We start from the raw sequence: 23,753 nt of genomic DNA on the forward strand, positions 1-23,753 counted from the left end.
AATCGATCAACTCGTTTTACAGAAAACAAAATAGCCAAGAATTTTACGCCGCGCAGGAAGAGCTGTTGTTGCGAAAATCGTCTCAGGTGCGGTGCTATTCTTTCGTCCGTTTTGTAGCCGCGTTAACGGTAACGAATCCGTAGAGTACGTTGTAAAATATAATCGTTGAACGCAATGGTAATCCGTAGAACTGGGAGGACGCTTTCAAGGTGAATTACACATTGAACGATCTTAATGAAATCAGTCGCGGTAGTCGTCGTGGGCCCCAGGGTCCGGAACCAGAGCCTCCACCGGACGAATCGGTCATGAAGAGGGCCATAAGCTGCGAGAGCGTGTGCTCGGAGACTAGCGTAGTTCTTAACGACCTCGAAGAGAGACCTATCGCCGGATACGTCTGCGTCACAGTTGAGTACGATAGATTGAGCGGCCGAGGATTCGACAACGAGGGCGATCTCGTGGTCAGTGTTCGCGAAGCCAAGGATCTCGTGACGCCAGACGGTCAACCCGCGAGGGACACTTTCGCCAGGTTTGATTCCCTTATCTAATCGAAACGGAATCTTGAACGTAAATTAATGAGGAACTATTACTCTTTCAGGGTATGTCTGTTACCCGACAGACAATCCTCCTGGAAAACTAGGACTTACAGAGGAACTTCGTCGCCCTGTTATCAGGAGAAATTCTTGTTCGGCCTTCACGGTGGTCCCACGGGTAGAACGCTTCTTATCGAAGTAGGTCTTGACGAAACCGTCTAATAAAATAAATCCAATTCTCGATGATCGATTGTAACAATGTGTACATCGAATCCCAAAGGTTTTTTCCGACGAGACCAGTATAGGTGGCGACGAGACTCTTATTGGAGAATCTACGTTACCGCTCGAACCTCCGCCAAGGGGTACGGGCACAACAACGACCTGGTTGCAACTCGCAGGATCGTATATGCCGTCGCCACGATTAGGGGAGTTGATGTTCTCTCTGAGCTACTCGCCAACAGCGGAAAGACTCACTTTAGTTGTTGTAAAAGCTAAGAATTTACGCGGAGCTAGTAGCGTGCCCGGGGACTTTTTTGTTAAGGTACGTCCTTGAAATATCAGCATACAAATTGTAGGGTAATATTGTCTTAACACTGAATCAACGTTTTTAAAATATCGGTTAGAATTTTTAACATAAAATGTTATTTTAGTGCCATTTATCTTCACGACTTTTCTTATAGCATACGTGCAATGAATTTTTCAATATTCACTTCTATTCTTATTGTTTGTTTTCTGAGAAAAATATGTAGTATGTCTTGCCTACCAAATTCGGTCATCCAACCGGTTGAACGATTAAAATTTTTTTGTAAAAAACCGGACAAAATTTGGTATCAAATTCTCATTTTCATCGTCGTTGCAATACGACTACAGAATTTTCACCACGTACCACATAATCTCATTATTTAATCCACATATATTTTCATTAGCATGTTACAAAATTATCATATTATGTCATAAATGTATAAAATAGTAAAATATATTACCTTCTGGGTGGTAAATGTACTAACTGCTCGTGGTCTTAATACGACATCAAACGCCTCAAAATTATATTTTACTGTGTTGCACATCCGAACATGAAAATCGACCAACTATCATAATATCGTACTAACGTTGAAAATGCATACGATAAACGACATTGTATTAATTTCACTTAATTATTGACGTTATCTAATTTAAGAAACGATACAGACTGTTGTAAATATATTAAATGTTTATTATGTTACAAAGGTGTACTTACTTCAGCAAGGAGAAAAAGTGCACAAGAAGAGGACATCTATAAAGAAAGGAGAGAATAATCCGATTTTCAACGAGTTCATTATTTTCAATGTGCCCACTCACATTCTGGAGGTTCGAATTATTTTTCTCTGTCGCTTGAACGTTACACGATCTTCGTAAAACGAAACATTATATCACGAATCACGTTTCGATATGCTTTCCTGTTTTCAGAGTATACAATTGAGATTGAAAGTAGCAGAAATTAATAGCGAACAAGGCATGAAACCGATCTCCGTCGGATACATCGTCGTCGGACCCACGTCGACCGGAAGAGCACTTCACCATTGGAAGCAAATGTTAGCTGCTTTCAGGCATCCTGTCCCCATGTGGCATCCGCTCAGGAAGTGAAGCGAACACGAAGGATGCAACATAAGATCGAAAATCTGTAACGATTCCAAGTACACTCTGCGACGAAACTATAAGGCACCTAGTAAAATTGTGAAACATTCTGTTTCAGGGATTTTTTCAGCTCGTCCATAATGGTCTTACTCATTTCCAGTAATGAAATCTAAGAATCTCAAAAAAAATTTACAAGTTTTCTTTGGCAAAGAAACAAAGATACTATCATGGTCTCCTGATATTAGGACTACATAAACCTATTAGAGAATGTTATCGTTCAAAATTCACACTGAGAGTAAGAAAAATGGAAATTCTTGAACTAGAGAACTATTAAATATTTATACAAATAATCATCAAAAAGCATGACTGAAATCATTAGACATACAGGTTACTGCGCGTTGTTAATAAAACAAACTTAATTTTCTCGCAAATTACTTTCGCGTAATTTTTCCAAAAATATATTTTCCGTCTCGTAGTTTTCTCGCATCGTTCATCTTACAAAATTCTAAATCAGAAAATCTCTTTCGTTTCGGAGTTCCTAACGTTGGTAGGATTGAAATATACGTGTTTGTAATCTTATTTTTAGAGATCTTAGTTTTATCGATCGGCGTTTAAGAAAAGGCTTTGAATAATTTATGATATGTAAAATCATAAGTGTCGTATAATTTCGTCGCAGATATGGAGAACGGTAATGTCTGATCTTACGATCCGTTTTCGTGACACAATGAAAGCATGAAGCTGTAGTCATTGCGTTCGATAACTATTATGAAAGAAACAATCGTATTTGTTTCGTTAAAACACATTGCAAACTTATAAATTACAGGGTGCTGACACGTTTAAGGCCTCAAGCGAACTCAAAAGATTTTTCTATTAACGTAACAATTACCCTCGTGACTATTCCTCCGTGACTCCGACATTAAACCGTTCTCCTCTATACTGTAACAGAGGAAGTACTTGAACGCGCGGTACATAAACATCGCACGTTGAAGGTAGAACAAGATAATCCAACAGTCTACGATCCACCGTTTCCGACTAGGTGGTATAAATTTCAATGTCGATCTCGTATCCTGTTGTACACGTACTAAATGGAAATGCATGATATGTTGTGTCACCTACTGTAAGATTCAAAACGACGGCTCCGTGGTCGAAATGGTGCATTTGCTTTAACAAATTACGAGGAGCGATTACACCTTCGCGTTCGGTGCAACGGGAATATGGAAATAACAGGCTAAACGCGCGTGAAACACGGAGCACGTATCAATCATTTCAGACTGATGTATCGATATCAAAAATCATCGTCAGGCACAAATCGTTATAGGCTCTAAATGGATCTGCATCGTCGTTCGCATCGTGCGTCCCTCCACGGGGAAGGTTCGAACGAACTTTGCGACGACTATAAGATACCCTGTACGAGGCTCAAATATGTATATTAATATTTTATATACGGTCGACAAACGTCAAGGCCAAGAAAGATAGTATTCTGTCCCCCATTCGTTTCGTTCGTTTGTTGGCGAATCAGATGACTTGAGCGCGAAACAAAAAGAAGAAAAAAAAAAAAAATGATAAATCGAAGAGAATCAAGCGCACCGATATAAATTAGCAAGATCGAACGACGATTTCGTTTAGACTTGTTCTCGTTCGCCGGAAACGTGCACGAATTTTGAAACGCAAATCTTAATCGAACCTTCCTTGCGTGTACAGAAATTTCATTGAAGCATTTTGTGTGTATCGCGTTAATCTAACAATAAGCTAAACCGCATAAGACGTATCAATTAAGTGGTTATTCCTTTTACAAAGAGATGAACTTATTTAACGATTCAACCATCATTGTTTCGTGATTAATCGTCAAGTATCTCGCGATTCGCTTGTCTTACGATTTTCGTTCTCCGATCGCTGGCGTATAAAATTGAATCTCGCTCGTTGTTTCGCGAACCACGAGCCCCACGTCACGGAAGAAGAAAGGAGAAAACTAAAAAACGTTTCGACGATTCGTCGCTATTATTGGACACGTTGCGATGTCGAAGAATTTATGAACGATAGTGGCTCTGATTCAGGGTTTTATCGAAATGTAAACGTTGTTGTTCCCAATGGACTGTTAATGTTTGTACAGAGTTTATTAACGACGTACTCGACGCGCAGAGCATTCTCTTCGAAACGTGGAAGATCGATCCTCGATCCTCGATTGCGTTCTTCTCTCTCCTAACGGCTGACGATCATTCTTTCGCTTTCAAAACGTTTCTTCTTCTTCCTCGTCGCCACGACTTTTGCCCCCCTTTTTCTATCGTTTCGTCCCCCTTTTCAAAACCGACTTCGTCGGTTTTTTCTTCCTCCTCCTTCCCCCTCCTCGTGACAGTACTTGACGCTCGGCCGAATTATACAATCTTTAAACAATGCAGGGTCGATGCAAAACGACTGTTGATTGTTTGTATTGAGAGGTAGAATTTAACACTGAAATTCATGCGTCGACTTGATCCTAAAATTTGCTCCGTCACGATTCCATTGGACGTTCGAGGTTACGATGCTGCTACTGGGAATAATATTATTGGCAATTAAATATACAATGGAACTACTTTGGAATTATATGGAAAAAATGGAAAATCAAAAACATCGAACGACAATTATTCGCTCGATAACATACTGACAAAATTTTACAAGAATACGGAATCCCTAATTTCTGTGTCATCTGTGCTAATTCCTACTGTTTTGTGTTCTTTTTGAACACCGAAATCGTAATATTGATAAGTTCGTAGCCGCGTCGGAAAGTGGAAAACCTCGTGTTATTTACGACCAACGGGATCGTCAGATGCAAATCGAACGAATTAGATAGCCTTTCGGACCTCATAGCCTATTCTATACCTGTAAATTTTGTACCTCTTCGTACACGATAAAACTTAACAAATTAATCCTTCGTATACACGCAGACATGTACACGAACGCGCACACACTCGCATCCACACACGTACACGTGTATATATGCATACATATACATCTATACATTATAGATACGATTACGAGAAAATTTTACACTCTATACTATACATTTTTTGTCATAAATGCCGACTATTTCAATCCATACTTATGAACTTATTCAGGTTTTTTCTATCGCCAACTTACTATGGGACTAATATCGCTGAATTCTCATTAACTCCATAAATATATTCGTAAATTATCGATCGTGGACGATATGTATCTCTGCATCGTTTCGTACAAAGTGATCCGTGAGAACGATCGTGATTAACCGTTTTTCGTACGATGGATCAGAACCGCGAACGATTTTGTAAATTACAACAGTGTCAACGTCGATCTTTCATCGAGGAGAAAGGTGTGTAAATGCTAATGTAACTTTATCCTTGTTACGACGAACACGAGTTTGTTCGTAACGAGAGGTAGATTTTATAGATTAACCGACGATCGTTTTTCGAATGTTAAAACTTAAGAAGAAGGAATCCACCGACGACCCAAATAGATCCAATTGGTAGAAATCGTTCTTTCTGTTATCGACAAGGGTAAAAAGAAATCAACAGACCGCTCAATACTGCTGAAACTTCATCCCCACCCACGCCGTTTGACTATTCCACCACAGTATGTCTCGTGCCTTCGCGCGAAATGTTCCCTATTTTGCAAACAAGGAGACTGAAACAGCGCAAAATGTTGATGTTTAGGTCGGAAAAAGTGGTATCGAGCATCCACTTGTTTTTGTTGCGATTGTACTGTGATCATTTAGCCAGGAATTTGCAGTTTCAAACGAGTTACGAACAAAGTTGAGTGATTTTTATTCCCGAATAACGAATAAAAATGTTAGATTCGTTCGTAAACTAGCTTTTAGCCACGGCTTCCCTTGTTTGAACGTCGATTTAAAAGCACGCGTTAACGGATTGTAATTTATGAATGAATTTACGAACGAAACTAAAATTTGCATTCCTAATTAGGTAATAAAATTAGCTCGACTCTAGTTGTGAGCCACCGACGACAAAAAAACAAATTCCAACATTTAGAACACTCAATCGGTTGAGTCATTTCCCTCTGTAGTATATTGTCATCGATCAACACTTATTTAAGTACAATAAGTCCTCGACTCACGCAATTAATTCATTTCGAAGTTTTTCGCGTGAGTCGTGTCGTCTAGAATTTATTTATTTGAATAACAGATGACGAATAAAAATTTTGTATAGCAGTTCATTTGCATAATTCAGATTGTAATTCACGTTGGAAAAATAACGAATCAAAAGTTGTTCATCTTTTGTTCGTTATTAAAAGCCTTGTGTCTAGATGAGTTCTTGCCTATCCTTGATAAATATGATGTATTGCAGGGAGAAAGAAAAATCAATTCAAGACAACGAATATTGCAGACAGTGTCGGATAATTTTTATTCGTAAGGACCATCGATCAATTGACAATCTTCGATTTTTATTAAACTCGTATTCTTTTTTATTTTTAAATATTTGTGTTCGAGGAGTGAAAACTGCCCTTGAAATACTTGTTTAATTAAATTGTTTAAATACTGAATATTAATCAATGAATAAATTTGATATATTTCATAAATGATCAGATTATCAAATGGGTGATGTTCCCTGCTGCAACGCCTGACCCAATACGGCTAGCAACTCCTGTCAGAGATCTTTCTTTCTCCCTACAATATGTTTGGTATGCAATTTTTGTTACAAACATTAAAGTCAAACAGATCCATACGTACTTCTTTATGAGAAGAAAAATTGCAGAAAAGGAAATTTACAAGGGCATAAATGTAAATTGCTATTTTTCGTGCGCCTAAGCTCAAGCGACGAAACGCGATTGATCAAGGCATTTTCGCGTACCACTTTGTACACACGAAACCGTACGTAGTACGTATGTATAATCTGTATACATGTAAGTCGAATTATCATTTAACACTGTTGTACATCAGCACAAAACTAATCTTTTATTCTTAATACCTACGTGGCCCGCACGCGTGCACACATTCGCGCACACGCACGTCTACTCGCGTATGTGTGCGTGTGCGTACGTTTGTGCCTGTGTACGTACATGTTACGATACATACTAAGTTTAACTGTTAAACTGGAATATATTACATATGGCGCAGAATGAAGACAGGGAGAGAACAATATTGATGACGTTCAATAGCTTGCTTCTCGTTTACCAGAATTTAGTTTTGTCAAAGGCTAGCTATATATAGGGGAGAGAAAGGAGCGAGAAGGAGAGAATGAGAGAATGTGTGTGTGGGAGTGTGTGCGTGTATGTATGCGTATGTGAGCGCGTTTGTGTGCGAGCAAGAAAGAGAAAATGGGTCAGAGAGACAGGATCGAAATGGCAGACAGGATGAGAGAGATAGATAGCGCGAATGATAGTAAGAAAGAGAATAAAGGAGAACAAAAAAAAAGGAAAAAAGAATGATGATGACAATAATAATGCTAAGCGATTCGTACCACAAACAACAGATATGATAACTCCTGATAGTACCTAACAATACGCTGGTGTTTGCGTACCATAGTTAAAATTCGTTCTGAATTCATACGCTTTATCGATCTCGTTGCTTAATTATGGTATTTACTGGTTAATTGCTACAAGTAATACTCTAAAATGGCATTGTACATTCTACGTTAATACATAATTGCACGTGTTTGCAAAGCTAAAGGCTTAGAAGAAGGTCGAGGATCTCGTGGAGAAGAAAAATCGGTGGATGAAGATATTTCTTTTAAATCGAATATCATTCTACAACTTGTTACATAAAGTAAATATGTAAATAATTTAGATTTTTTATCGCTAAGTTGCAGGTAAAAAATAGGAGCATTTATTGAATTGCTGCGAGGAATAACGATGGAAAGTATAATTTCAAAATCGTATAATTGTGTTCGTGATTTAGAATAACAAGCAGCAGAGCGTTAGACTAGTGTAAAAACAGTTATTGTTCCAAAAAGTGGAGAACATAAAGGTTTATTGTAAGCAAAATTTTCCGAGAGAAAGCCTTGAGCTTCTATCTACCAATTTTACTTTGTGAGACCTCCTTAAACGTTACTCGTAATTTCCAAGGATTATCTATAAATTAATTAAAACGAAGTATAGCGTAAGTTTTTATTTATTTTATTGTACTGGTATAATTTTTTGCTGTAACGTAATAGTCATACCTAAAATAATTCGTTAGTTATTAATTACAAAATTCGATTCGTACAATTACTACACCTTATGATTTGTAATTGCGACGAACATTGTGGGACGAATCGCAGCGCGTAGCCATTGCATGAGTGTACGATTCATACAAAAGTACTATAAAGTTTAAATTGTTTTATATTTTTGTTACGCCTCTCTGTGATATAATAAGGGCACATTCACCTCACCCTGTATATGCATTAATCTTTGTATCTTATTGATTAAGGTGAAACTTTTTGAAGAACAATCCTTGCCAAGCCCTTTCTAATTACATTTCGAATTATGCTCGTGCGTACCATCAAGTAGTAAGAAGAATCAAATCGAGGAGATTCAAACGATCGCAAAGTACTCACAAGTTGCAAACACTACTGTATGTACTTAGCAGACTTAAGGGAATTGTTAAAGCGATTATAGATTACAATACCATGCAGACTGAGTCGTTTAAAACAACTATGTTGAAATATTAATAAGAATTTATCTAACAGCTAACAAACACCTTAAAATATAAAATATTTCAAACTTAACTAATAATTTTATTGTAACAAAAAAAAATTATTAAAAACGTTAAACGAATTTATATGTCGTATGTAACATATGGATACGAGAAATTTGATTTTTCAACAATATTCTAAAAACTTTGCAATTTTATTTTTGTTCGGTAATAAAACAATAAAATTTGTAGCATTTGCCTGAAACAAAAGAAAACGAAATGCTGTTTCTAATAGCAGTTTTAATTGATTCAGTCTAATAACTACTTTTTTCTAAAAGAACTGTAAGAGTGAATTATCTATATACCATTAAATAGTTCGATTCACCGTGTATGTACTTTTATTCCTCAGTTTTATGATCTCGATGTTACATGTCTATTTAAAAGTATAGATTTATTGAATGGAAGAACTACGTGGGAAGTTTGTCTAGATTTAAATATTGATTTTAGCAATAGTAACATATCCCTTAAGATAAGGTACGTTCGAGCTTATGCTTGTGAAAGGTATAAGGTGTATCGTTACACATTACATTGTATTGTACTAATTATAAACTAAACCAAAAAAAAAACAACCTTATATTAATACTGTGAAAAAAAAAATATATTACAAATGAGGACGTTATTCACTATACAAACGTGTAATAAATACACAGAGAATCACGTACTATTAACTATACATTATCATTGTTACTCATGGTTGCGGTTCTATTTACACAATTCGTTTACTGAATAAATTCGAAACAAATATATTTGAAGTAAGAACCAATGTATTCCACTTCGTAATTGAAATACCCCTAAACCCTACGATTGGAAAATATTTAAAAAATCAATCGGTGGATATTATTTAAATTCAAATACCTGCATAGCTAAAATGCAATGATACTTTTTATATTCTTAAAAACATGCTAGTAACTTAAAAATTCCATAGTATTAACACGATTTTATAAAAATTTTTTCTTTTAAGCCAAATTTTCGTGTTTTATAATTGCGATCATAATACAAATTACAGTTACAGAAGTAAAAAAAAATATAATAAGTGACTTCTGTATTAGATACATTTACTTACAAAATTGAGCGTACACCCAAGTTGGCAATGATGATTGGCGAGAAAATAAACAAAAACGGACATTTTTAGAAGTAAAAACACATTATATATATTTTGTTGGATATTTTAACAGTTAAATATTTAATATCCAAACAAAGTACATATTATGTTTTTACTTTTGATAATGTCTATGTTTGTTTATTTTCCCGCCAATCATTATTGCCAACATGGGCGTATGTTCAATTTCGTGAGTACATAACTGTAATATCGTACCATTCGTACCGCAAAATGGTACTTCGAGCTCTTTTGGTTAGTTCGTACTATTAAAAAACGGAATTTAAGCGAAGGTAAAACGTATTATGCATAAATATTGAGGCAGGGATAAATCGTACAGAAATTGAAGGACGTCTCATAGTTAAGACACGTTCGAATTGATGGTAGACTCACTCAAAATTTGCGAAAATTATTTTGCAAGTGTTGCTACAAGAACCATACTAGTTTTTGCCATAACCTTCAAGAACGATGAATAGATTCGAATACATTGGATCTCGACTTTTTCCAAATGAATCTTATATAAGACGCGATATTGGCGTACATTTATATGATGGCGACAATAAGGTATAGGTAATTAATTATACTATTTAAAGAGAACGTAAAATAACCTCTAACTTGTTGACAGACAAACTTCGAAGGGGGTGAATTAATTCTTACAAGCCATAGAGTCCTTTGGGGAAGACCTGGTGATATATCTCGTGGTAATACATGTCTTTCACTATCCCTTCATCATGTTATCTTTTTTGAAGAAGAAGCTTCTGGTCCATTTTCCTTTGGGCGTAGCAAAAAAGTTATTATGCATCTCTCTGAAGCTATATCTGGTACTTTTTGGTTATACAAAGCAAATATTTAATAATGGAAATAGCAAGATTCATCATTTTTATGCAATATTTTATCCTTGCAGATAAAATGCCTGGTCCGTTAGATAATAGCATATACAACTATGTCAAATTATCATTTAAAGAAGGTTTAGATCCAAATTTTATCATACACTTATCTGATACTATTATGAGACGGACTTGGGAAATAACACCTATTATGTCTGTAAATCAGTTTGATTCTAATGTGCAAAATAGAAGTGGCAATGTTAAGCCACCTCCACGAATAAAAACAAGAACTGGTATTATAGGCATAGAAAGAAGTCTCCAGGAACAACAGAAAGCAACAGATGAAAGTATATCAAAGGCATTTCAAGATCTCAAAAAGCTTATGGAAATGGCCAAAGACATGGTTTCCATTTCAAAAACCATCTCAGCAAAAATACGGGTGACTCTTAACAGTTAGTTTGTAAAATTGACATTCATAATCAAAGACCATTGCAGGAGAGGCAAGGAAACATCTCGGAGGATGAGACAGTCACATTTAAGTCTTACTTACTGAGCCTCGGCATTGACGACCCTGTAACACGAGATGCATACAAGACTAGTAATGAATATTTCAAGCAATTGGCAAAGCAACTTGCAGATATTTTAGATGAACCTATTAAAGTTAATATACTTAATAATTAATAGCAAATCAAAATTATATACGATTCTTAGCAAACTTCATTTTGTAGGATGTTGGGGGAATGATGACGTTAACGGATGTTTATTGTCGTGTAAATAGAGCTAGAGGTATGGAACTTCTGTCACCAGAAGACTTGTTGAACGCAAGTAGGCAATTAGCGCCTTTAAATTTACCTATAGTATTGAGAATTTTTGACAGTGGGGTTATGGTTCTCCAAATTCGATCTCATGATGATAATGCCATTGTTGATCTTATAGCTGAACTGGTAAGCATTTTAATATAAACATTTTCGTGTAGAATTTTCTTTATTCTCTGTATTACAGATAAATGAAAAAGGATCTCTAACGGCAGAAGAACTTGCACAATCGGAAGGTATATCTGTTCTACTAGCACGTGAAAGATTACTAGTTACAGAAAAGAATGGGAAAGCGTGTAGGGATGATACAATCGAAGCCTTAAGATTCTACCCCAATTTATTTTTGGAGCGAGATGATTAACGCCAATATTCTGACTGCCATTTAAGTATAAAAACGTACTAAATTTTAAACAGGCATAGTTTGCCTGTAATGTAAAACTCGTTACTAAAACTTCGTATATTTTTTGTGCCTTTACATATTACACGCATAAAACGAATCAAAGTTAAACATTAAATATCTAAGAAAATGGAGACAGCACATAAATTCGAAGATGAATGGTGTATTATTTTTATTTTGAAATTAATATCTATTCTAATCATTGATATTTGTAATAAAACATAAAAGGAAAAACAAATACCTTTATGCATCATACATGCAAATAAAAATTGCTTTTCACTGATGGCTAAATTAAGGTAAGATTACCAAATTGTAATTGTTAAATATTCTATATAAATATCTGTATATGAATAAATAATTATATAATATGTAAACATTTGTAAATAAATATTTTACACGTTATATATGCTAATGTTTCATTTGTATAATAAATATTGAAGTTTACTTCACCATCAATGTGTTCAGCAAACTACTAAAAAGATCTTACTGTATCCCGACGCACTAGAAATGTAGTAACTTATACTTATTGATTGTAGAGGTTGGCAATAACGTGCATCACAATAAAGTGACAATGCCGAAGTGAATTGTAAAAGTCATTAAAAATGCTATTAATTTAACAATATTGTAGCTCATTTAACCAAAAAGTAAAGCAAAGTTACAGTGAATATAAAAATATAGTTCTAAATTATAACTAGAATGGAGATGATATCTTTTACAGTGAAATCTTAAATGCTTGAAGAAGCATCGCTCGTACGGCCATATGCAAAGTAGCGGTATTTAGAGATAGTTGGTTCTTCAAATCGATTATATTCATTCTCTTTTAGTTACAAACGATATTATTTTTTAATAATACCGAGTAATAATTATAGAGTACTAATTTTGTTCGTTCCAAGTCAAAGAAGATAAAACTTTTTCGCTCTCGCATACAAAATGGCTTTACCTCCAAACTACAAGCAAGTAGCAATTGCTACATCAAACATTGTCGCATCTAATCGTAAGCATTGCCTATTTTCATTGCTTCTGATTTTACTTAAAAGATATTTTTTATCAAAAGATATTCTTAAACAATAATAATTGTATTTCAGAACGCCTCAGAGCTTCTGGTGGTAGTAGTAATAGTTCAACTAATAGCGTAAGTAGATTCTTAATGAAGAAAACGTATGTTTATTTTTAATATACAAAATTAATTCTTATAATAATCTATAGAAAGATGCACAAAGTCCATTTATACAAACACCGCATAGTCATCCTGGGTTTACACCACAAAAAGTGGGGAAAAATACAAATGTATGTATTTTATTTTTTAAGCTATAAATAATAATTAAATGTATCTCTAAATTTTTATATCAATCTATTAGGCTGATTCTCGTATGCCTAAACCACCCAAACCACCAGAAAAACCACTTATGCCTTATATGAGATATAGTAGAAAAGTATGGGATCAAGTAAAAGCCCAAAACCCAGAATTAAAACTGTGGGAAATAGGAAAAATTATTGGTCAAATGTGGAGAGATTTACCAGAAGAAGACAAGACAGAATTTATTGAAGAGTACGAGGCAGAAAAGGTATATAACATGCCCATATTATTTTTATATAACATTATGCAAATAAATAAATACTAATTCTGTTCATATATCAAACAGATTGAATATGAAAAAAGTTTAAAAACTTATCATAATTCTCCCGCATACCTAGCTTACATTGCAGCTAAAAATAGAGGAAAATCTGGTAAATATTATACATCAATAAAGTAGACAGACATATATGAATATATGCATTTATATTTTGAATTCAACGATGCTTAATCTTTGTTAATACAGCATTATGTGCAGCACAACAAAGTAGTGACGATCGAGAGAGTCATGAACGTTCATCAACCAGTACTAAAGGACAAGCAGCTCAAGATAGAAGGATAGATATTTTACCTGCGGAAGATGATGATGGTATGCACATAGAATTTGAGTAAATAGTAATAAATAACATATGAATTTTTTATTTTACAGATCAAGACGATGGGTATTCTGTAAAACATGTGGCGTATTCTCGATATACACGAAATCATCGTCTTATTAATGAAATCTTTAGCGATACTGTAGTTCCTGATGTTCGGTCTGTTGTTACTACACAAAGAATGCAAGTATTACGTCGCCAAGTACAGTCTTTAACAATGCATCAGGTAATGCAACATGTTAGAATAAATATGAGTTTTAATTGAACAATGTAATGCGATTAATGTAGTTGTTATGTGACGTTTTTAAATGTTTACAGAAAAAACTTGAAGCTGAACTCCAACAAATAGAAGAAAAATTTGAAGCAAAAAAACGTAAATTTATTGAAACAAGCGAAATATTTCAAGAAGAATTGAAAAAAGTAAATTTTTATTTTTTTTACTAAACTGAATGTTGAACTATATAAAAAAGAAATTCTTTTAGCACTGTAAACCTGCAGTAGATGAAGAGACATTTAATAAAATGGTGGAACGACAATATGAAGCGCTTAGACGAGATAGATTAAAAGGAACGGAAGAAAGTCGTTCGGATGGACCTGCATCAAGCGAATCAACTCCAAATTCTACACCTACTCCAACTCCTGCTTCTGTTAATGACGAAACTCCATCGGATGTAGGTATTGCTTATGTCATTTTAATTGTAGCAATTATTCGTTACCATTTTTTATAGGTTCCTGATAATGACGTGGTAGATAAGAAACAAAATGGATCGGAGAAACCTAATATTGAAATAAAGAAAGAAACATCTTCTCCACCATACACTGAAAATAAACCTGAACCTCCATCGGTTCAAGGAAATTCTAATCAACATACATCCAATTCTGGAATTTATTGCGGGACAGTTAGTCCGATACAGCAGCAGCAGCAGCAGCAGCAGCAGCAGCAACAGCAACAGCAGCAGCAACAACAACAACAACAACAGCAACAACAGCAGCAGCAACAACAACAACAGCAGCAACAACAACAACAACAGCCGCAGCAACAGCAACAACAGCAGCAGCAGCAACCTCCGCCACCGCCACCACAACAACCACAACCACAACAGCAGTCACCGCCAACTCAACATCAACCGCCGACATCTCAATCACATCAACAGCATCCGCAACAGCCAACTCAACAATCCCCTTCTTTACAACCACCGCAACCTATTACTACGACAGCAGCTGCAGCTGTGAATATAAATACGAGCGCAACTGTAAATGCACCAACTATGCCTCCTGTTACTTCGCCAGCTCCTCCTATACAACATACTCATCAGCAGGGAATGTTAGCTAATCATTCAATGCCATCTCATCAAGGAACACAAGGAACTCAGGGAACTCAGGTGCTTCCATCTCAAGGACCAGTTTCTAATCCACATACTCCTCAGATGATTCCACCAAATCAAGGCTATAGTCAACAATATCAACCAGGGCCAACTCAACAAGCTCAAAATGTTCCATTAGCTCCAAGACCTCCGCATCCATCTTATACTTATTCTCAGCAGCAACCATATCATCAACCGTATCCTCAATATGCACATCCATATTACCATCAACCATATTCACAGTATTCGCCGCATACCATGGGTCGCCCTCATGCCCACGGCCCGCACAGTCCACACAGTCCTCATTATCATCCACAATCTCCTCATGCCATTGGAGAAAATAATTCTACTAATAACAGTGTACCCGGTTCGAACACTGTTTCTGTACCAACATCTGATGCTAATAATCCATCTTATTCTCCGACATCAGGACATTGCGAAAACGAACGTTCTGTTTCTTCGGAAAATCAAGAAGGACAAGTAGATATAAAATCAGGATCTGGTTAATTATTTTTTATAATTACATCTATTTATAGTACTCCTTTGATTTTATGTAAACTGTAGAACTACATTTGAATAATATGGATGCATTTAAACAGTTATAATAAAATTGATACATTCATTCAGTTTGTACAATAAAAATGCATTATTAATATTTTATTTTGAGTAACAATACTATGACTGGAACCATCATTTCACAGCATGACATGTAGTTTTAAATGTCAGAGAATGCATTTGTACAACAAACAAGATGTTCGTACACGATTAAATCTTCATCAATGTACATCAGTCTTTTACTTCACAGGTTTCATTTGCCAAAGTCCATCGTTCAAGTAATGACAATTTTCTATGCCCACTCCTTTATTCACTTTGGCTCTATAAATTAGATTATTATAATTCACTTAGCACTGTTTGATACTTTATATGTATTTAATTTCATATTACTTACATATCTTCTGTAGATAATGTAGTAGTACCAACAGCTAAAGCATGTTGCTTACCCTCTGCCATAACAGCCTATATTGTAAGTTATGAATACTATAGTCTCAAATATTTAAATCGACGAATATATGGAATTCAAATTATTTTAACAAAGGATACAACAACTGTTCCCTTTTGTACAGGTGTCATCTTTGCACCTTTTGAAGTTAAACCTGGACACATAATGTTTGCTCCGCTAAGAACAAACCGGATAGCACCTTTATCAACTTGTTGCATTGGTAAAAAAAATGGATCTGAAATTTTTTAATTTATCAACACACAATGTACAACATATTTTCTATCAAAGTTTTATAATAAAATGTATCACTCACATTTATGTAACAATCTTAAGGTAGGCATCCAAGGTCCTTCACGTTGACGGAAAAATAAAAGATCTCCGGCAGCGTTTACTATGATTTCTATGTGATCGTGACTGGCACGTAAAATTAAATACAAAATAAATTCATTTATTGACGAATTTTAAATACGTTCATTTTAAAAAGTCTCACCACTTTACAATTCGAAAAGAATCCTTTTTCGGGATTATGGCATCCACGTGACTTTCCAAATGAGGATAAAGTTCTAGGAGCTTTGAACGAATTCCTTTCTGTACCGATGATTTCAATTGTTGTACACCAGAAACACTGTCTTTCTCGTCGAATCTAATCAAATATTAAATAATGAAACTTAAATTTATTAAAAAATAAAGGTTATGTTCATGTATAGACATATTGACGCACGTACTTTTTAAACATTTTCTTCTATTTTTATAAATCACTGCTACAAGATAAAAAACTATTGACATATAAACGATACATTCAATTAGGCAATTCTTAATGTAGATGATCTGTAAAAAGTTTGATGCCAGCCGGTGCACACTTCATATAGTTATAATGCTATAGTATCGTATAATATGTATATATACATGTGTAGAATAGTCACACACATTCATGGTGTTTCTTACATCAAAGTAACAATGCAATTGGGTGTACACACACGCACACATGCATTTTAAATGAACAACAAATAATGACAAATTCTATTAAATGAAAAATGTCAATATTAATAATTTTATATTTTCAAAATAGTAAAAGTTATTGTAATTTATTTGCCATACGATTTAGAATATATAGTTAGAGAAATTGAAAGTATAATAATATAGAATACTATGTAGACGTTAATTTTGCATACATTTCAACATGTGTGCATGTGTATGTATAGCATATATCAATGTTGGGTTCAAGGGTTAGGTTAGGTACTGTGGTCCGTTGACTTGAAGTCCCGCGGGACTGCGCACAGGGGCAAGAAAGAGAAAGAGGAGTCGGACCGCCCATCTATCTATCTTGCTCCCTTGCTCTCAGGTAGTTCAGGTGTGTGTGTAACTGCCGCGACGAATCGCGAACCAGAGTTCAATGATACGTGGGAATAGGTGTATCCCTTCTACTTTTCTCGCATTTCTGCCACGGGAATCACGGAATTCGGGCGGGACTGGCGAGAGTCTCGGGACTAGTCGGGTCGGGACTTCAAATCAACGGAGGGCAGTACCTGCTTTAGTCGTACACAGTAACATGAAGTTGTACCAGAAGAAAATTTAGAAATGAAAATACCGAGCTATATAAATTAAAATTGTCATTCTTTACGTGCAAGATGAAAGTGAATGTTTGCCTATATTTTAATCCGACGATGAACCTTCTTCAGTGTTTGTTCAGTAAACGATTATATGTGTTTGTGTGATTCATTTCTGGATTGAATGTTTTTAATGTAATGTTTCCAAAGAAAAAATATGGCGCATATTCTCACTAAATTTAGAATACCCAAATATGATTATTCAGCTTCCCTCTTGGTGTGTTTGTATTACTTAAATCATATTTATGTGATATTGTCTCTATGATATTATATTCCACAATAGTCTAATATTCTATAAAATTTTCAATACGTTTTTGTTATTTCAATAAGAACAGTGTAGATTTAATTTTTTTAAATTATGTTTAAGTTTGAAATGTAGAATGAAAACTGTTTTTTTTGTTAATGATATTGACAATTAATATAGATTATAGGAACAGCAGATTTATGTGAGAAAGTTTCTGAAGCATTACATCAATGTGCAAAAGGAAAAAAGTGGAATATTGCAGTGCATAAATGTGAATCTATTAGTGAAATTACAAGGTTTAAAATCAATTTTAGCATAGATTATATTATACTTGTCAATGATTGGACAACGCAGTCCTTATCTGAAGTAAGCATATAATTCAGTTTAAATAATTATAACTGGAAAAATTAATTATTTATATAAAATTAAATTAACATTTAAGGTGGAGACAAACATATGTCTAATAGATGAACATTACATACATTTTGGTGCTATATGTTTAATAAACTGCCAGGGAATTTCAAAAACAGTGGGATTGAACGCCCATAAATCGTCAAAAATTTGTGACAAATATAATATTCGATTTTTATCTACTAACATTTCTGTAAGTTTATACAATGTTTTTCCAATAGTAATTTATAATTATTATATTATTTTAACTTTTAATATATATACATATAATTAATAGCAGAATGGGTGTGGTATTCGAGTAAAGAACTGCGATTATAAGATTTACACCAACTTTTCTGTATTATTTACTTTGGATGTAAATTAGAAACCTTTACACAGGTGTCACACATCTGTACTGCTGCTAATTATACTATATAATTAATCCTTCTGCATGTAATCACCCCTTTTTATGTACTCAGTTACTTCAACTTTAATATTCTTTTTAGAAGCCACAAAATTGTATACAATTGGGTAATAGAATATTGAATTTAGTAGAAGCTGTATTCGGTATAACAAGTGGAATTCCTATCATTGGGTTTCCGCTATAATGTTTTTAAAACATTTAAATGTTATACATTCCATATGAAAACGAAAGAAATAAATGAAAGTCAAACGTGTGTCTGCAGTCGAGAGGATAGCAAAAATAACAGAACCAAGACTGAATGTATTATTGACGATAAGTTGACGGCCGGTACTGATCGCAGCAGTACATCTAAATACAATGCTTACTGGAAAAGGTTGATGTAAATGTAAAATATCAAAATAAAGTGCTCTGTAAATACCTGTTACAGACAATGACAGGTTTATCTGGTGTTTTAAATATCATTAATCTTACAAATATAACTTGGTTTGTGTACTATATTGAATGTAGTCATGCATAGAGTGAATAAATATTTATTAATTTTTATACAAACAAACTGAATGAAATATACGTATAAGTATCATTACAATATAAATAGCCTTTCACATTTCGTTGCTTATAAAATATCGAAGTCCCGCTGTTCCGTGCTTATATTCGCGCCATACAATATACATATCGTTGCTAGACTCGCAACAGCATAGATGATTTTAATTTTTCTCACATCAGGGGAAAGTCACCAGTGTCGGAAACTTTTGACTTACACAACTCACGGCACTGGTGATTTTCTCCTCACACGGCAATAATAAAGCTCTGCCGGTTGTATGTTTCTACATCGGTGCTTAAAAGCGCAGATAATGTTTAAGTTGCGTGACATTTAGAAATAGTAAAAGGAATAATTGATATATAATGTAATATGAAAAGTGTTTACATAGAATATCAAAATAAAGTCCCGGAAAATGGATGCTTTAAGTATACTAATTGCAATAGGTCTCATTCATTGTTCGTTGTTCTTCTTTGATACAATTTTTAAGGTATAATTCGTTAAAAACAGATGTAGTTTTAGACATAAATTTATAATCGTAAATGTTATCTGAAATAAAAATCTGTCTTGAAAAGAAAAAATATAATTTAAGAAAATACATTTATATTTCAGACATGTTCACATTATCCGTATCTTTACTTTTTAAAAAATACTGGTTTAGAAGTTCAAGTATTAAGAATAAAATGGTTTACAACAGCATTTAATCGCAAAATAATAAAATGGGGAATGGATCGTTCCAAATTTTGGACCGCCTGGTTCAATGCTGGAGTTATTGTTTGCATTATTCTTCTGCCTATAGCAACAATTGCAGTTTTAAAAATGACATTCAATATATGGACTAACGGACCATTCATTGATAACAGTAATTCTGAACCTTTGTTAGAACCTATGGTAAATTTGTTTCAGTATAATTTTTAAGTGCTTATTTTTATAGAATGATAATTAAATTTGTATAGAAATTTATTTGTTGCAAATATGTGTTAAAATATTTTAATAGTATAAATATTTATGTGACTAAGCAGCCTTAAAAATTATAAATTGCATGTTCAATATATATTTAATATTAACGATTCAATAAATTTTCAATGGATTTAATAATAATATGCCATTTGTTTTTACATTTTACAGTTACCTGGAATAGATGTGCCCTTTAATGAAATTGGGTATTATGTAATTACATTAGCAATTTGTAGTATTACGCATGAGTTGGGACATGCGTTGGCTGCAGCAAGAGAAGATGTCCAGTTATTTGGTTTAGGAATACTGATTGCTTTCACAATACCTATAGCATATGTACATATAAGTAGCGAACAACTTGGTTCGTTACCATTAAAAAATCAATTACGAGTTACTTGCGCAGGAATTTGGCACAATATAGTACTCGCAACATTGGCTGCAACTGTTCTTATGCTTTCTACATGGTTATGGGCACCCTTTTATTCGCTTGGTAATGGTATTTACGTGAAAACCATTTTACCAGTAAGTGAAGGATGCATTAATTTTTTCTATGTTCTATCATTTTAGTTTTTAAATGTATATTAATAACAAAATTGACTTCAAATGTTGACATTTGAATTATAAAAATTTATATTTATAGAATTCGCCTATATTAGGTTCAGGAGGCCTTCTTGAACAGGATATAATATATGAAATAAATGACTGTCCTATAAAACATAGTGAGGATTGGTATGATTGCATCTTAAATACAGTAAATCAGCCTGCTCTTGGATATTGTGTTAAACAATCATTTATTCAGGTAACATAATTTTGTTTCTTTTAATCGGTATCATTAATTGTTTTTAGAAAAAATTAAAATAAAATTGTTTTTATCTCAGACGTTTACATATCAGTGTATATTTGTAATATTTATGCATGAATTTAGGAATATGATGAGTCAGTTCCAGCCAGGCAAAAGACTAATGGCGTTATAAACTGTTGTACTTCGGATAGCGAGATTAGCGGTAGTTTGTGCTTCGAATATATTGAGGGACCACAAGCTGCACCTCTTCATTTACCTCCACACTCTTGCCTTCCAGCTAGGATTATGATCAATCAATCACAAAACTTTTGTTATGCAAGCCATGAATGTTTATTTCATGATACTCATTGCTTGAAGCCTTCTCTTGATAATGTTACTAAGGTATTTAAAGCACAATAATACATTTATTTTTCAGATAAAAGTTAATGATATTCAAGCTATTTTAAAAATTTATTTTTATTATAGATTGTTCAAATAAAAAGAAGGGAAGGGAAGGATGTTCTATTTTTTGGACATCCGGCAGACATTTATCGAACGGTCGATGTATCCGATTGGATATCGAAATATTCATTTTTAAACCCAAAATTACCAGAATCTATGGTGCTTTTTTGCAAATACATTACGATATTTTCTGCAGGATCGGCAGTTATGAATATTGTACCCTGTTTCTTTTTAGACGGGCAATACATTATAAATATACTTGTACTTTATTTATTAAATTTTACACCACACAATAAAAATATCAGACAAACCATCATATTAACGATAACAAGTATAGGTACATTACTTCTTACCATGAACTTATTTTATTTACTTATGAATAAATTATTATAAGTAGTAAGAAATTGTTGTTAATATTCAAGATTTATATTCATAGTACAAAGTACATTGTAATGAACTATGTTCATGTATATCCTTAATGCCACTTAGTATCACTTATTCAGATATCTTAATAAACCTTGCAGTCTCGTTCGTAAAATTATTTACATCTTTGGAACAACACGTTGGACCACAGGAAGATTATATCATACAACATATTTTTGTATTTCCCGAAGATAAGTTGTATAGTAGACATAATATGATGTATAAAGTCTGTTCATTTTCCAAATACAATATAAAAATAAATCTAATGCTAGCTTCTGGTATGATAAAAAAGCAAGTAATCTTTATGCTCCTACTTTCAACATAGTGTCATAATTACAGTTACTTGATGATAAGATTTAACTGTTATAGGTAAGCAAATGAAAATTGTATACCTATATTAAACGTACAATGTATTTTACTTGTATTACTGTCTATTGTGAAATTTTTATGTGGCTAGTATTTTCTTATCTGTGATGTAATATAGGTACATTTGCTTGGAGAAAATAGTGATGTTATCGCCTTGTTGTTGCGTCAGCATCCAATGCTGCAACAATACAAAAATTATAAATCGTTTTTTAAAAATTATACATTGCTTTCGACAGAGCGATTCAAATGTTGCAAACAATTTTATAAATTAGCGGTATACTTACTTTTTCCATCGCATGCAACAATTTTAACTTTATCTACTACAGCAACTTCCTGGACTTCTCGAAATTCCACATCATTTAGCATAAATGTCCATACATTGTCACAAAATCTATATGTATTTAATTTACCAGCCTAAAAAGTTAATATAAACGATAATCGTAATACTTATAAAACTTAAATAATCATTAAATACATAGATTTAGAGATGTGTACCTTAAATGAAAGTCTTGATTTAACTCTGGTTGCAAGCGCTTGATTTATTGCCTTATCGAATTGTAATAATACTTTAATTGCTAATTGTGGCGTAATTTGTCCATACTGCAACATTGTATTATTATATAATTTAAGATTAAACTTATACATTGTGCATTTAATTTGTGGTTAAGCTATTGCTTAAATTTGTATCACGATTAACATATTTTTTATTTCGTACATTTCGATGACATTGAAGATCAACTATGTAGAAATGTTTTGATGTATTTACAATTACGAGTATGCACGGTAATAATGTTAACTATTAATACGGCTAATATTTATCATACATAAAAAAAATTAAATAAATTTTAAAGCAGCATTATTATATTAAGTTAATAATAACTGTATTTAGTATTCATCGGAGGTTCTAACCTCGGTAATGGATAAGTTTATATAAGCATACCTGGATCAGTTCATCAAGACTTTCTTGTAACGTATTACCTAATGTCGTGTTTCGATATAATTGATAAGACATTGTCCTTAAAGTATAATAGGCGAAATGTTAAAATAAATCAATGTTGGTTAATGCAAAAGTAAACTTCATGCGTAACGAAAATGGTCAATGATATTTGTTGATTAACTGATGACTAGGCGGAGGTGCTGCAACACCTGGTCATAGAAATGAACCAAGATAGCAGAAAGTAACATTGAAAGCAGCGGTAAATTTAAATATAAGTAAAGTTAAATATAACACTACATTAGAAATTTATCTATACAGAATGCATAACATATTTAGCACTATAATAGAATGAATATGATATTTAATAAGATATTAAATTTCAGTAAAGGACCCCGCA

The 23,753-nt window shown here is 33.6% G+C and overlaps 7 protein-coding genes across 7 annotated transcripts in view; 5 read left to right on the top strand and 2 right to left on the bottom strand.

Annotated features, from left to right (window-relative positions):
* Positions 1-2,153, top strand: part of LOC122401370 — a 113,689-nt gene extending 111,536 nt beyond the window's left edge. The window contains exons 9-14 of the mRNA XM_043403451.1: positions 23-86; positions 189-526; positions 596-728; positions 811-1,071; positions 1,758-1,877; positions 1,977-2,153. Coding sequence (XP_043259386.1) covers positions 23-86; positions 189-526; positions 596-728; positions 811-1,071; positions 1,758-1,877; positions 1,977-2,153 — 1,093 coding nt within the window. The remainder of the gene's footprint in view (positions 1-22; positions 87-188; positions 527-595; positions 729-810; positions 1,072-1,757; positions 1,878-1,976) is intronic.
* Positions 2,154-10,115: 7,962 nt separating this feature from the next.
* LOC122401372 (vacuolar protein-sorting-associated protein 36) lies at positions 10,116-12,238 on the top strand. The gene is made up of 6 exons (XM_043403455.1): positions 10,116-10,438; positions 10,500-10,695; positions 10,779-11,140; positions 11,197-11,361; positions 11,430-11,645; positions 11,704-12,238. Exons 1-6 carry the CDS (start codon positions 10,343-10,345, stop codon positions 11,875-11,877), a joined length of 1,209 nt encoding a protein of 402 aa, XP_043259390.1. The 5' UTR covers positions 10,116-10,342; the 3' UTR covers positions 11,878-12,238.
* Positions 12,239-12,464: 226 nt separating this feature from the next.
* Positions 12,465-15,772, top strand: LOC122401335 (putative uncharacterized protein DDB_G0291608). Its single transcript, XM_043403412.1, has 10 exons — positions 12,465-12,907; positions 12,999-13,045; positions 13,120-13,200; positions 13,272-13,478; positions 13,557-13,641; positions 13,734-13,856; positions 13,917-14,089; positions 14,182-14,283; positions 14,346-14,534; positions 14,592-15,772. The coding sequence occupies exons 1-10, from the start codon at positions 12,844-12,846 to the stop codon at positions 15,732-15,734; spliced, it is 2,214 nt and encodes a 737-aa protein (XP_043259347.1). The 5' UTR covers positions 12,465-12,843; the 3' UTR covers positions 15,735-15,772.
* A 195-nt stretch (positions 15,773-15,967) lies between these two features.
* On the bottom strand, positions 15,968-17,092 carry LOC122401336 (malignant T-cell-amplified sequence 1 homolog). The gene is made up of 6 exons (XM_043403413.1): positions 16,953-17,092; positions 16,718-16,870; positions 16,541-16,641; positions 16,329-16,462; positions 16,177-16,244; positions 15,968-16,103 (listed from the first exon to the last, which is right to left on the bottom strand). Exons 1-6 carry the CDS (start codon positions 16,961-16,963, stop codon positions 16,022-16,024), a joined length of 549 nt encoding a protein of 182 aa, XP_043259348.1. The 5' UTR covers positions 16,964-17,092; the 3' UTR covers positions 15,968-16,021.
* Positions 17,093-17,503: 411 nt separating this feature from the next.
* On the top strand, positions 17,504-19,259 carry LOC122401387. Its single transcript, XM_043403475.1, has 4 exons — positions 17,504-18,051; positions 18,259-18,444; positions 18,521-18,682; positions 18,975-19,259. Exons 1-4 carry the CDS (start codon positions 17,992-17,994, stop codon positions 19,074-19,076), a joined length of 510 nt encoding a protein of 169 aa, XP_043259410.1. The 5' UTR covers positions 17,504-17,991; the 3' UTR covers positions 19,077-19,259.
* A 462-nt stretch (positions 19,260-19,721) lies between these two features.
* LOC122401344 (membrane-bound transcription factor site-2 protease) lies at positions 19,722-22,027 on the top strand. Its single transcript, XM_043403426.1, has 6 exons — positions 19,722-19,920; positions 20,043-20,321; positions 20,559-20,909; positions 21,028-21,186; positions 21,313-21,570; positions 21,655-22,027. Exons 1-6 carry the CDS (start codon positions 19,846-19,848, stop codon positions 22,021-22,023), a joined length of 1,491 nt encoding a protein of 496 aa, XP_043259361.1. The 5' UTR covers positions 19,722-19,845; the 3' UTR covers positions 22,024-22,027.
* Positions 22,028-22,086: 59 nt separating this feature from the next.
* LOC122401345 (transcription initiation factor IIA subunit 2) lies at positions 22,087-23,552 on the bottom strand. Its single transcript, XM_043403427.1, has 4 exons — positions 23,360-23,552; positions 22,915-23,019; positions 22,704-22,833; positions 22,087-22,597 (listed from the first exon to the last, which is right to left on the bottom strand). Exons 1-4 carry the CDS (start codon positions 23,429-23,431, stop codon positions 22,566-22,568), a joined length of 339 nt encoding a protein of 112 aa, XP_043259362.1. The 5' UTR covers positions 23,432-23,552; the 3' UTR covers positions 22,087-22,565.
* Positions 23,553-23,753: the final 201 nt, after the last annotated feature.

The sequence above is a fragment of the Colletes gigas genome, unplaced genomic scaffold, assembly GCF_013123115.1.
Source record: "Colletes gigas isolate AHSC1104 unplaced genomic scaffold, ASM1312311v1 Colletes_gigas_Sc00024, whole genome shotgun sequence".
Classification (NCBI taxonomy): domain Eukaryota; kingdom Metazoa; phylum Arthropoda; class Insecta; order Hymenoptera; family Colletidae; genus Colletes; species Colletes gigas.